The 12,072-nt window shown below is 40.3% G+C and overlaps 1 protein-coding gene across 2 annotated transcripts; it reads left to right on the top strand.

The window, feature by feature from the left end:
• The first annotated feature begins 1,467 nt into the window (after window positions 1–1,467).
• Window positions 1,468–11,677, top strand: g2e3 (G2/M-phase specific E3 ubiquitin protein ligase). 2 transcript variants are annotated; one of them, XM_026338845.1, is made up of 17 exons: window positions 1,468–1,575; window positions 2,958–3,032; window positions 3,219–3,316; window positions 4,720–4,821; window positions 4,946–5,070; window positions 5,197–5,365; window positions 5,454–5,560; window positions 5,692–5,808; window positions 6,136–6,260; window positions 6,434–6,521; window positions 6,710–6,880; window positions 7,393–7,547; window positions 8,063–8,247; window positions 8,338–8,510; window positions 8,771–8,810; window positions 8,948–9,119; window positions 9,514–11,677. In XM_026338845.1, exons 2-17 carry the CDS (start codon window positions 2,975–2,977, stop codon window positions 9,822–9,824), a joined length of 2,196 nt encoding a protein of 731 aa, XP_026194630.1. In that variant the 5' UTR covers window positions 1,468–1,575; window positions 2,958–2,974; the 3' UTR covers window positions 9,825–11,677. The 2 variants fall into 2 exon arrangements, with proteins under 2 accessions (XP_026194630.1, XP_026194631.1); XM_026338846.1 differs by lacking the exon at window positions 1,468–1,575 and having other exon boundaries at window positions 2,974–3,032; window positions 3,235–3,316.
• Window positions 11,678–12,072: the final 395 nt, after the last annotated feature.

Here is a 12,072-nt window from a genome sequence, read left to right as displayed (position 1 = left end):
TGTTGTAGCGCTCCCTGCTGGATGAAGCCAGACACCAGGCGCAGCTTAACTTGTAATGGATCTTTCATAATAATAATAATGATTATAAGTATGCACCATACATGACTAATAATCAAAACCAAAAAACTACGGTACAACCTGACTATCGTGATTTGTCAAGAGCCTGACCCTCATGATACAAGCTGATGTATTACTATGTGTGTAGCAGCTCCAGCTTTAGCAGATGTAGTTTTTATTCTACATTAACTGTCTATAGTAAGAGAGATATGAGATAAGAGATATTTGTTCTTAGTTTCTATACTTTAATATACAATTATTTTAAAGAAATCAGAGAAAATCACTTTCTCAGTTTACTTGGACTTCTTACTTAATGTACATTTTAGAGTATGTACTTTGTACTTCAATTTGAGTAAATAATTGAAAAAACAAAAACACAGAGCCAATCAGGTGAGAGCTTCTCGTTAATAGGCTGATTAGTCTCAGGTGAAGCAGCTGCAGACATTTTAGTTTTCACATCTGTGCCTTGACTCAAACTGGTGAGTGGGCTCTTTGTGTAGATTGAGGTTTTTCTGCAGAATGAGCACTGATTTGTTTTACTTTAGTCATTTATTAGACGTTTTTATCCAAAGCGACTTCTCAGGTGAGATACAGGTACAAGGCAAAAGCAGGGTAACGGTCTCCGAGATGGAGGGTGGTGATCTTACCACTATACTGTCCAGCCACTGTTTTAATTCAGCAACATAATCTCACCATCATCTACTCATTGAATCACTGTGACAACATGTAAGTTTTGCACTTTTTAGTAGATTTTCTGCTTCATGTGAACGTTTCCCTCCTTCACCTTGGAATCACCTCCTTAATGTATTGGTGGTGTTGGTTGTGACCCTGTGGAGCTGTTTGAGCTCCCGGTGTGGTTTGCCAAGGCTAGCTGGTCCTGGGTGACCAGTCACCTTTCTTGGGTCCAGAACAGGTGATGACAAGGGTGACGAACATCTGGTGGCCAAGCTTTGGTCCACAGACCTGTGGGTTGGCCACCAGTGAATTCCACTGTGGTCCAGACCAAAGCCTGGGAGCATGGGTGGTGGGATTTCCCACTGCTTCAGCATCAAAGATTTACTGTAACACAGACTTTTTTTGGTGGAGAGTTTGTTCAGTTTGCATGTTAACAATAAAATGGTGTATCCTCCTTTTGTTTTTTTTTGTCTTGTTTTGTGAGTAGCTGCTGACGACACTGTTCATAGAAGGGAGAAAATAAAACCTTGTTTCTCTCCATGAATCATCTCTCAACAGTTCAGATTTATCTTAAGTCTTCATGTGGAACAACTGACTTCTTCCCAAATTTTAACTTCATTTTCTTGATTTAAACAAATCTCTCTTGACCTGTTCGCTCTGTATTAAATCACTGCCCCTCCAGGGGGCGCTGGAGCAAAGCGGAGAAATCCTGACGACGAAGAAGAATCAGCGGAAGCGGAAATGAGGCTCCTTTGTTTTGAAGAGGGAAATTTAAACTAAGTTAAAAACAAACAGTTGAAATAAAATCAGCGAAGTCTGAAAATCTTCTGCGCCGAATGTAAAGTAGGTTTAAGGGTATTTCTATTGACTTTATCTCTCGACGATTTTTCTGCTGTAACGTTTGAACTTGACCCGAAAAACTCGGGTTAAATTTACCAGCTCAGTAAAAATAAAACAGCTGTTTTTTTATTTCCGTGTCTTTCTTCATTCGGTATATTTCACTCGTGTAAAAGACACATTTGCAACATTATTCTGCTTTTTAAATCATATCAAACTTTACTTCATTGCCAGTCTGTACATTATTCTTCGCTAAATCTTCACTCATAAGATCAAACGTATCAGCAAAACGCGAATGTGGCTTTTTGGGGAGAAGGTTTCATGTTTGTGCACATTTGTATTATTTAATCTCTGTAAAACATTCAGGCAAACGCTGACCAACAACACTAATTCCAGCTTTAGTTAGTTTATAGCTGAAGTAAGTGGTTGATTGTTAAAACATCTGGAAACACCACACTTGTTTTCGAGTCGTTGTAGGAGTATAATGTGCTGTGGAAAGTCACAGTGAGGACCAGTCAGAAAAACACGAGGGTGGAATTTAAATCCGTATTTAGCAGGAGATCATTTGTTAAGTGCAGTTTCAGTGGACTGGTAGTATAAGTTAAAGCTGACTGTTAAACACATCTTGATAGTTTCAGTTCAAATCCATTGTGGTGGCATACAGAGCTAAAGTGATACACATGGTGTCAGTGTCCAAACACATTTAACATTTAAACATTTAATCATTTGGCAGATGCTTTTATCCAAAGTGACTTATATATAAGACAAGCAAAATATCTACACATGGATCCAACTTTATAGTGGCCTCACGAGGTATTTGGATGTTGTTTTGCACACGTTAGTGTTTGTGTAGTCCATTTATTGTTAAATCAGCTTTTTATTTATTTATTTTTAATATTTTGTTATTTTTATTTTACTTTATTTTTAATTTTACATTATTTTTATTTTGGACAAAATCTACACAATCTAACTCGTAATGGAAAAGTGAAAACAAACTGAAATCTTTCACACCCTTCATTCAGTTCAGTGTAGAAGCTCTTTTTGAAGTTATTACAGCTCCAAATCTTGGGTACAAGCTTGTCACACTTGGATTGGCCAGTTTATCCTACTCTTTCAGACAGATCCACTTGAGCTTCATCAGGATTTAGTCTGAGCTTCGGTTGGTCCACACAAGGACTGTCAAAGATTTAGTGAACTCTCACTTCAGCTTCAGATATGCACTTTGGACCAGAACTCTGGCTGCATTCACCCTTTTCTTAATTCTTACCAGTGTCCATGTCCCTGCAGCAGAGATGCCCTCTATATCATGCTTTCTTATGACCTGTGTTTGTTGATGAGAAATGTTGAAGATGTTTGATAATATTATGTCATATCTGTCCGACCTGCAGGGTCTGTTCACACCAACATGAAGAAAAAGACGAGGAGGTCACAGTTCACAGATTCCAGCACCATCCAGGAGGACTGTGAGTAAACTACACAAACCTAAATCTGTCTGCTTTTCTCATAATACTTATTTACAATATGCTTCACTGTATACTAGATACTATAGTCACACCACAGTATCCAGTGTTTAGAGTTTCTTCTCAGATCTTTGTTCTGCTTTTAAAATATCAAATCAAAGGTGTGTGTGTTTGTGTGTGTGTTTTCAGGCTGTGCTCTTTGCAGGCTAAGTGATGATGATCCAGCCATGTTTGGGGAAAAAGTCTCTCTCAAAGAGCATAAACTCTCTGTCCACTACCTCTGTTTGGTAAGTCTCCACACAGGTGGACTTCAATCATGCTTCTGGTGCTGCTTCTAATGAACAACTCTACCCTTTTAGCCTGAAAAGAAAACTCAGGCTTGACACATTTACATATATATATATGCGTCTAGATATACAGTGGCTTGTAAAAGTATTTCGCCCCCTTTTCTCTGAGTGCATCCAATTGCCTGCAGAAGTTGCCTGATGGTTGCTGACTGATTGAATGTTGACCTAATGACTGAATAGAGTCCACCTGTGTGTAATTTAATCTCAGTCCAAATACAGCTGTTCTGTGACAGCCTCTGTGGTTTGTTAAGAGAATATTGGGGAGGAAACAGCATCATGAAGTCCAAGGAAGACACCAGACAGGTCAGGGATAAGGTTGTGGAGAAATATAAAGCAGGGTTAGGCTATAAAAAGATTTCCCAAGCTTTCTCATGGACCACTGTTCAGTCCATCATCTGCAAACGGAAAGAGTATGGCACAACTGCAAACCTACCAAGACATGGTCGTCCACCTAAACTAACAGGCCGAACAAGGAGAGCACTGATCAGAGATGCAGCCAAGAGGCCCATGGTGACTCTGGATGAACTGCAGAGATCTACAGCTTACGTGGGGGAACCTGTCTATAGGACAACTATCAGTCGTGCACTGCAGAAATCTGGGCTCTATGGAAGAGTGGCAAGAAGAAAGCCAATGTTAAAAGTCCCGTTTGCAGTTTGCCAGAAGCCATGTGAGTGACCCAGCAAACGTGTGGAAGAAGGTGCTCTGGTCCGATGAGACCAAAATTGAACTTTTTGGACTAAATGCAAAACGCTATGTGTGGCGGAAACGTAACACTGCACATCATTCTGAACACACCATACCCACTGTCAAACATGGTGGTGGCAGCATAATGCCCTGGGGCTGCTTCTCTTCAGCAGGGACAGGAAAGCTGGTCAGAGTTGATGGGAAGATGGATGGAGCCAAATACAGGGCAATCTTTGAGGGAAACCTGTTTGAGTCTGCAAAACACTTCTCATCTGACTCAGCTTGAATTGTTTTGCAAGGAAGAATGGGCAAAGATTTCAGTCTCTAGATGTGCAAAGCTGGTGGAGACATACCCCAAAAGACTTGCAGCTGTAATTGCAGCAAAAGGGGGTTCCACAAAGTATTGACTCAGGGGGGCTGAATACTGCACACTGCACTTTTCAGTTTTTTATTTGTAAAAAATAAATAAACTCATGTATAATTTTCTTTCTACTTCACAATTGTATGCCACTTTGTTTTAGTCTTTCACATAACATTCCAATAAAATTGATTTATGTTTGTGGCCATAATGTGAGAAAATGTGGAAAAGTTCAAGGGGTATGAATACTTTTACAAGCCACTGTAGAGAGATTAGTTAGATAATGTGTGTTGTGTTTCAGCTGACATCTAGTGGAGTTTATCAGCGTGGAGAGGAGCACGAGGGAGTGTTTGGTTTCTTGGCGGACGACATCAAACAGGAGAACCGCCGCTCGGCTCGACTGGTCAGACTTTTTTTTTAAGTTTAAATAAAGGCCACAGAAAGTGCAGTACTGTTTGGTTTACTATGTTTTTATTCAGTGTAGTAGGTGGTTGCTGTATCTTTACAGTGTTTCCTGTGTGTTTTAGACATGTAGTGTCTGTAAGAAGAAGGGAGCGTGTGTCGGCTGTAATGTCAGAAGTTGCAGAAAGATGGTTCACTTCCCCTGTGGGAGGAAACAGAAGTTTATATTCCAGTTTACTGGACTCTTCCCGTGAGTTCACATCTCTGAGATGTATTTGACTCAATGAAATTGAAACTGATGCTGAGTCAAACATTGATTTATGACTGGACTTAGTTTTAGCTACTGTGATAAAGCCCTGAGTGTCTCTGTGTCCAGGTCGTACTGTCCGGATCACAGTCCCATTCAGACTCTGTGTGTCAGCTCAGACCTCAGCCTGCCTCAGTCCTGCTCCGTGTGTTTGGACTCCATCGAGCCCATCCTGTCCTACTCTGTTCTTAAATGTCCTTCCTGCCATGCCAGCTGGTTCCACAGAGACTGTGTTCAGGTGCTGTGAAGAAAGTGATGTATATGATCTTTGGACTTAGTATTTAATCTGTTAAAGTAAAAAAAATCTTTGTACCTGTGTGTGTCAGCGTCAGGCCCACAGCGCTGGGCTCTTCTTCTTCAGATGTACTCTTTGCAACAACAAGGAACACTTCCAGGAGGAGATGCTGAGGATGGGAATATATATCCCAGAGAGGTAACGTGATCATTAAAACGTAATGAGACTTTCACACCAAGTGTTTTTTGAATTTGTAGGTAATAAGCTTCTAAGTTAAGCAGAACAAAATGACATTAGTTTTTATTATGGTCCACCTGCGCTTCCTGCAGAGACGCCTCCTGGGAGTTGGAGGCCAACGCATATTCAGAGCTACTGGAGGTTTACAAGCGCTGTGATGCTCTCACCTGCCTCTGTGACAACGGGCGCACACACTGTGCAAAGACTGGGTACGACCTCGGTCTCCGTTAATTCATATCCTTTAGTATTGTATTGATATAAAGTGTTTCTTCTGTTTTATTGGTTCAGTTAATGAAATAGTTTAAGGTGAACACAGTTCTCATATTACTCTGAGACTGTTTTATAGCATAACAAAGAAAAATATATATTTTTTTTAAATAGCATTAATAGCATGTTTTATCCACGAGTTTACATAGTTTTAGATAAAGTAAAAAGTCAAAGTTTGTGCTGAAAGTGGTGCAAGAGGAATCATTACAATATGAAGATCAGAAAGAAATGTGATGGAAATTCATCAGTTGTTCTACTCTTTTTTTTAGGTGGTTTGAGTTGATTCGCTGTCAACTGTGTGGATCCAGAGGAACTCACAGGAAATGTTCGGGGTTGAGGTTGGATACTAGAAACTGGGCCTGCACCGACTGCACACAGGCCACTGATGGGAAAGGTCTGACTGATTCATTTGGCTGGTTTTTGTGTTTTAGTCCAGGTTGTTCCAACTGAATGCAAAAACCTCCACACCAAACTCAATAAATAATAATTATCATGATAATCTTAAATAATAAATAATATAAAATTGTCAGTTCTGTTTTTTTAAACTACTGTTTTTCTTATGTCCAGCCTCCCTGGTTGCGTCTCCTCAGGGAGGTCAGAGGAGGTCTCTGCTGTCCAAACGCCACTTGTCCTCCATCCAAACCAGTTGTAAGAGGTACACAAATCTAACACACCTGTCCACTATACAGCAACATTTAGTTTTAGACATGTATTTAGTTTTCAGGTCTCTGTGATGACAGTCGTGATTCTCTCTGCTTCACCCAGATTCCATTTAATTAAATAAAGGTCTAGAATAGACGGTATACAGGTCTATTGTTAATGGTCTGTCTCTCTCTGGCTCAGACCATCTTTACCTGTAGGATCTGGTTCACCTGAGGAACTCCTGCAGGCTTTGACCCCTCAGCTCCGTCCCCACAGTATCGTGGTGGAAGTGAGTGGAGATCAGGTTCTGTCAGCTGGTCTGCATCTGGTCAGGAGGACAGACTTTGACCCAACACACACTCTGTCTGTCAGGTCAGTGATTGAAAAACCTTAGTCACCAGTTTAACAAAGTGCTAAGGTTCTTGCCCACCTGTGCACCTGCAACTGCTGCAACAAAAGTGATTCCATGAACAAGTTTATGAAATCACATCACAGCTTTATCAGCCTCGGCCTGGATTGTAACTGCAGCCAAATGACTCCGCGTGGTGAGAAATTACCTGAATGAGACTGGGACAGTAGATTAGGAGATGTAGGTAATATAGATGCAGTAATATGTTTGCCGTGGCTTTATGTAGGACCACCACAGTAGTCGTGGACATAGTGCTGATGGTGAGAATGCTGATGTGCTGCATGAGTGTAAAATGTGTAGGAGAGATAACAACATTACACACAGTACTGAGAGCACTATAGCATACTGACGACTCTCAGTCTCTGGAAACATGCTACAAAAATCACACGTGTCACCAGTGGAACAGCTCTGGAGGATTTTAAAGTTGAACACATCACATTTTCTTTCATTTCCATTCTCATTCATCTTTGTTCAGGTCCAAAGACATGCCCGAGACTACATTTCCCAGTACCCTTCCGAACAGCAACACAGCCAAGCAGTACTTCCTAAAGCTGCTAATGCAACAGATCCAGGATTCTGTTGTGTTTGAAGGTCCAGACGGATCCAAAAACCTGGCACTGGACTCTCAGGGTATGAATCACATCTTTAAAATAATTACAGCTGTTAAAACTACTGTATTTCTGAAGTTTGCCGTTTTTAACCATCACTCTAAATCAGTTCATGATAGATTAACCTTTAAATTACCGGAGCACACGACTGATGCTTCAGTTCATTAGCTGGTGAGACTAATCTGGCCATGAAACAAACATATATAGATCTGAGCTGACCTTCGTTGTTTTGGTCAGAGGACATGCTAGAATTTGTCACTCTTAGTGGTTACAGAGCCCTGTCAGTGTCTGAAAACATGAACTCTGTTATCACTGTGTATGTTAAATAAAGACGTGAATGATCAGGGCTGTGTTTTATCAGCTTAGAAATATTGTGTTTGTCGAAATTTGTGACGTTGGTGAAGATCAGCTCACGTTTTAAGACTAATTTATCCAGAAAACCAGGAAATTGTAATTAATTAATTTACTTTTTTTTCCACTGTAAGTTGGTTCTAGCATGTGATGTAAAATGTAAATCGTTAATTTGTCTGTGTGTAGCTCTGCGTGAGGACCTGTACTTTGACGTGGGCTGTCTGTTGGCGCTCTCTCTGGTTCACGGTGGTCCTCCTGTCGGCTTCTTCTCCCCCGCTCTCTATCAGTGTCTCTTCAACTACCCGCCCAACCGTCCTCTCACCTTCACACACATGACCCCCGACACACACTTCACTCGCCAAGTCAGCAGGGTGAGTACAGGACTAACTCACTGGAAAAACTGTGCATTACAGGTGTGAAATGTTATCAGGGAGGTAGAACGATTGATCGGCTGCTGTCAGATTGCAGAGGCACAGTGTTTAGACAAACTGAAAGAAGCCATGACAGCGAGCCGGGAGTACCTGGAGCTGGCCGGCTGCAACCGACCAATCAGCAGCCTGGCAGAGAGGGATGCTCTGGTGGAGGATCTCGTCAGCTTCACTATGATCACCAGGATGCAGCTGCCTCTGCAGAGGTACACATTGTTTTATTGATGCTTTTAATGTAGATTAAGGAACAGAAACACTTACAGAACTGAATTCAGATGTCATTCTCCTTATTACTGAGCTGCACAAAAATCACAACAACATATGTCAGAGTAGGTGTGAAGAAGTGTACATGTAGATTTTTGGATGTGATATGATTTGATTTGAAATGATAGGTAGCTTAATTAGTGACAATATAGCTCTGTGTAGAAGGCTCCTAACATTCCTCTTTTTTGGTTTTATCCTTTAGGCTTCGTGAGGGTCTGCAGACTCTGGGTGTCTTTAATCAGGTGACTTAAGTTTGAGGTCTATCAGACACATAAACACTGTGCAGCTGAGCAGCTGTCAGATCAAGTATCAAGTAATTAAGAAATCTGATCTAAAATAAAAGTGAGTGAAGTAAAGATCTGAACTGTGTGTCCTCCAGGTGCAGCTCTTCCCGTCTGTCTTCTGCAGCGTGTTCTGTGAAGCAGCCAGTCGTCTCACAGCTCAGACGGTCGGTCAGCTCTTCACCGTCAACTTCTCTCAGCAGGAAGAGAGATTGAGCAGGGAGACGCCGGTCATCACCTTCTGGAGACACTTCCTGCTGGAGTGTGAAGGTACAGCAGGTTTACTGCAACAACAAACACGTTAACAAGGACAGAAATAGGAAAAGTGCTTTTAGCAGAAGTCATGTCCCAAAAAGACGCTGAACACGCTGAAACTGACGACCAGTGAAAAGTATGTTCAGCTGAAGGTGACACTGAAATGTTTCTGTCAGAATACAGAGGTCTGAAAGGGGTTAGAAAGACCAGGTTCCAGAGAGAAACATGAACTCTAGAATTAAAAAAAAAAAAGTATTTACCTGCTGCTGATACTAAACTCTCCTCCTCTCCTGTCCCTTCACCCCTCTCCTCTCCTCTCCTCTCCTCTCCTCTCCTCTCCTCTCCTCTCCTCTCCTCTCCTCTCCTCTCCTCTCCTCTCCTCTCCTCTCCTCTCCTCTCCTCTCCTCAGTTGGAAAGAGTTCCATCTCCCTCCAGGATGTGCTTCACTTTACCACAGGAGCTGAGGAGCTCCCAGCGGCAGGACTCCTCCCTCATCCGTCCATCTCCTTCCTCCACCCACTCACCTCCCCCACATCAGGAGGTGAGGAGGTGACGAGCAGATCTGCGAGGCGGGAGCGGAGGGATGAGGGGCTTTTCCCTCAAAGTGAGCCAGGCTCCAAACACCTCCTCCTGCCTGTCAGCTCCTCCTACCAGGCCTTCAAAAGCTCCATGGAGCAGGCCATCAGCCACCACGTGCACCTCTTCCCCACAGAGAGTTAGAGGAGCATCAACATTTTGATTGTTTTTAGATAGAAATCAGTCGATTCGAGCTGCAGCTGATTATTGTCACAATCATTAATTCGACCAGTGGCAGTTTTTTTCAGCACAGCGTGATGCTTTCAAATGTCTTGTTTTGTTCTACAAACAGCGTAAAACACAAAGACGTGTAGTTTACAGTTAAAATCTGAGAAGCTGCAGCCACATTAGATTTATTATTTTTCTAAAAAATCTTTTTTCAAGTCTGTCTAAGCATCAAAAGTCAGACACTCATATAAACACTGAACCAGGTTCAGCTTGGTGTCTTTATTACTTCTGTGCAAACACCTTTAACACATCCAAAAGATGATGTGACAAGAGACTAAATCCACAGTGCCATGGACAGATTATGGTGAAGTGGTCTGTTATTGGTCACTTATCTGTCTTGGAATATTTTTTGTCCGTTTAGCCTCTTTGGGGTTGTTTTGGGATTCCTTTTTACTAAAATGTAAAAACACACACACCTGAATCTCTCTCTTTTGTGTACATCCATCAGTTAGTTTCAAACAGTAGCTTATAATTGCTAATTCAGCTGCTTTAAATGGTGACGAATTATACATTAATGTAAAAATATGAAGGGGCTAATGTTATAGCCCCAGCTATATCAGTTAACTCATGACAACAGTATGTTTCCAGTTTACATGCCTCACAGTGAGGATGATTTTTATTTTAGATGCTAAGTGGAGCATCTGCTAATAAAAGATGATTCATTATAGTATCGTTAGATTATTGTATCCTCACAATTAAGTGTCTAAGATTTTCATTTATTTCAGCTGTGGATTGACCAACAAAGTACAGTACAGTTAGGGCTGTAATTCCCTGATAACTCATTAATGTGCTGAGTATTTTTATTGGTCTATAAAATGTCAGAAGATTTTTGTTAACAGAAAACAGAAAAAAGCTGCAAAGTTTCATAATGCAGAATGTTCAACAGTTAAATATAAAAAAAAATGTTTTAGTGAAAAAAATAATACACTTTTATTTAGATGAGCATTTTATCCACATCGCTTTTTTGTACTCAGTTTGTATTTAAATGTTGAAGCCTTGATTCGAACCAGTCAGTCAGATCATGCTTCTTCTCACTAATGAAGCTGATCAATAAAATGTCAGAATTGTCCTTTAAATTTATATTTTAGAAGCATTAAAAAGTCTTAACTTTTACTTTTTTATCCTATTTTTTCTCGTCTCTTTGCTTGAACATCCAGTTTAAAGGATGAAGTAACTAAACTTTGTTTTGTTTTCTACTTTTAAAACAATGGTGCTGATTTCATAGCTTTGCTTTTAAAGCTGCTTTTAGTTCAGGCATCTTCTTATTGTACATATATTTTTTAAAGCTTTTAATGATGCCTTGTTGCTGAGATGTTCTGTTGGTTGCACTTGTCATGTTTTCTGAGAACAGTGTCATACTAGTTTGTGACTATTTCTTCATGTCTAACAACTAACAGACAGCAGCAAACTCATATGATGACTTGATCCATTCCTTTTTGGATTTTACCATTAAAATCCATTCATAAACTAGATGCCATTCTTTTAAGATGGCGGTAGCTTGTTCACTGTACACATGTTCTATAAAACATTTTAAGGGTTAAGAAAATCTGTTTGAGTTACTCATTGCTATAGAAATAACTCAATCTGTGCTATATACAGGATCATTTGTTTGTATTGATCCTTTAATGTGATTCTACAGGATCTGCTTCCTATCAGCTGATCTGATTGTTGATTTCTGTTGTTCAGCATCTGTCTTATCTGTTCCTTTCTTTATCTCTTATTTATCTCATGTCTGTGCTGATTTTTACATGTATGACTTTTGTCTCTATTCTTTTTTTATAGATTTATAAATGGGTGAAAAAAACAATTCTGTTCAGTTGTTTTTTATTTTTAACAGAGATGAAGATTTTAATATTTTTCTCATCAGTGCAGACTGTTAAGCCATCTAAATTAAAGGAAGGAAAGAGATGTGTGAGGGGAACCGAGGGATGTGGTGTACAGTGGCAAGAATTTTGTGGTTTTCTGCATTAATTAGTCATAAAATATGATCTGATCTTCATTTAAATCAAGAGTATTGACAAATATAATGTGTCTAAAATAATAACACAATAAATTCAGATCTTTTGCGTCTTTTTGAGAACAGCCATTAAAACTTCATAGTGCAATTGGAAAAAAGTATGTGACCTTAAAAAAGCTAACTGGAGTCAGGTGTTAGCATAAGTTA

This window comes from Anabas testudineus, chromosome 22 (genome assembly GCF_900324465.2).
Source record: "Anabas testudineus chromosome 22, fAnaTes1.2, whole genome shotgun sequence".
Taxonomy (NCBI): domain Eukaryota; kingdom Metazoa; phylum Chordata; class Actinopteri; order Anabantiformes; family Anabantidae; genus Anabas; species Anabas testudineus.
The sequence above is the reverse complement of the archived record's forward strand: the minus strand, read 5'-3'. Positions and strand labels throughout refer to the sequence as shown.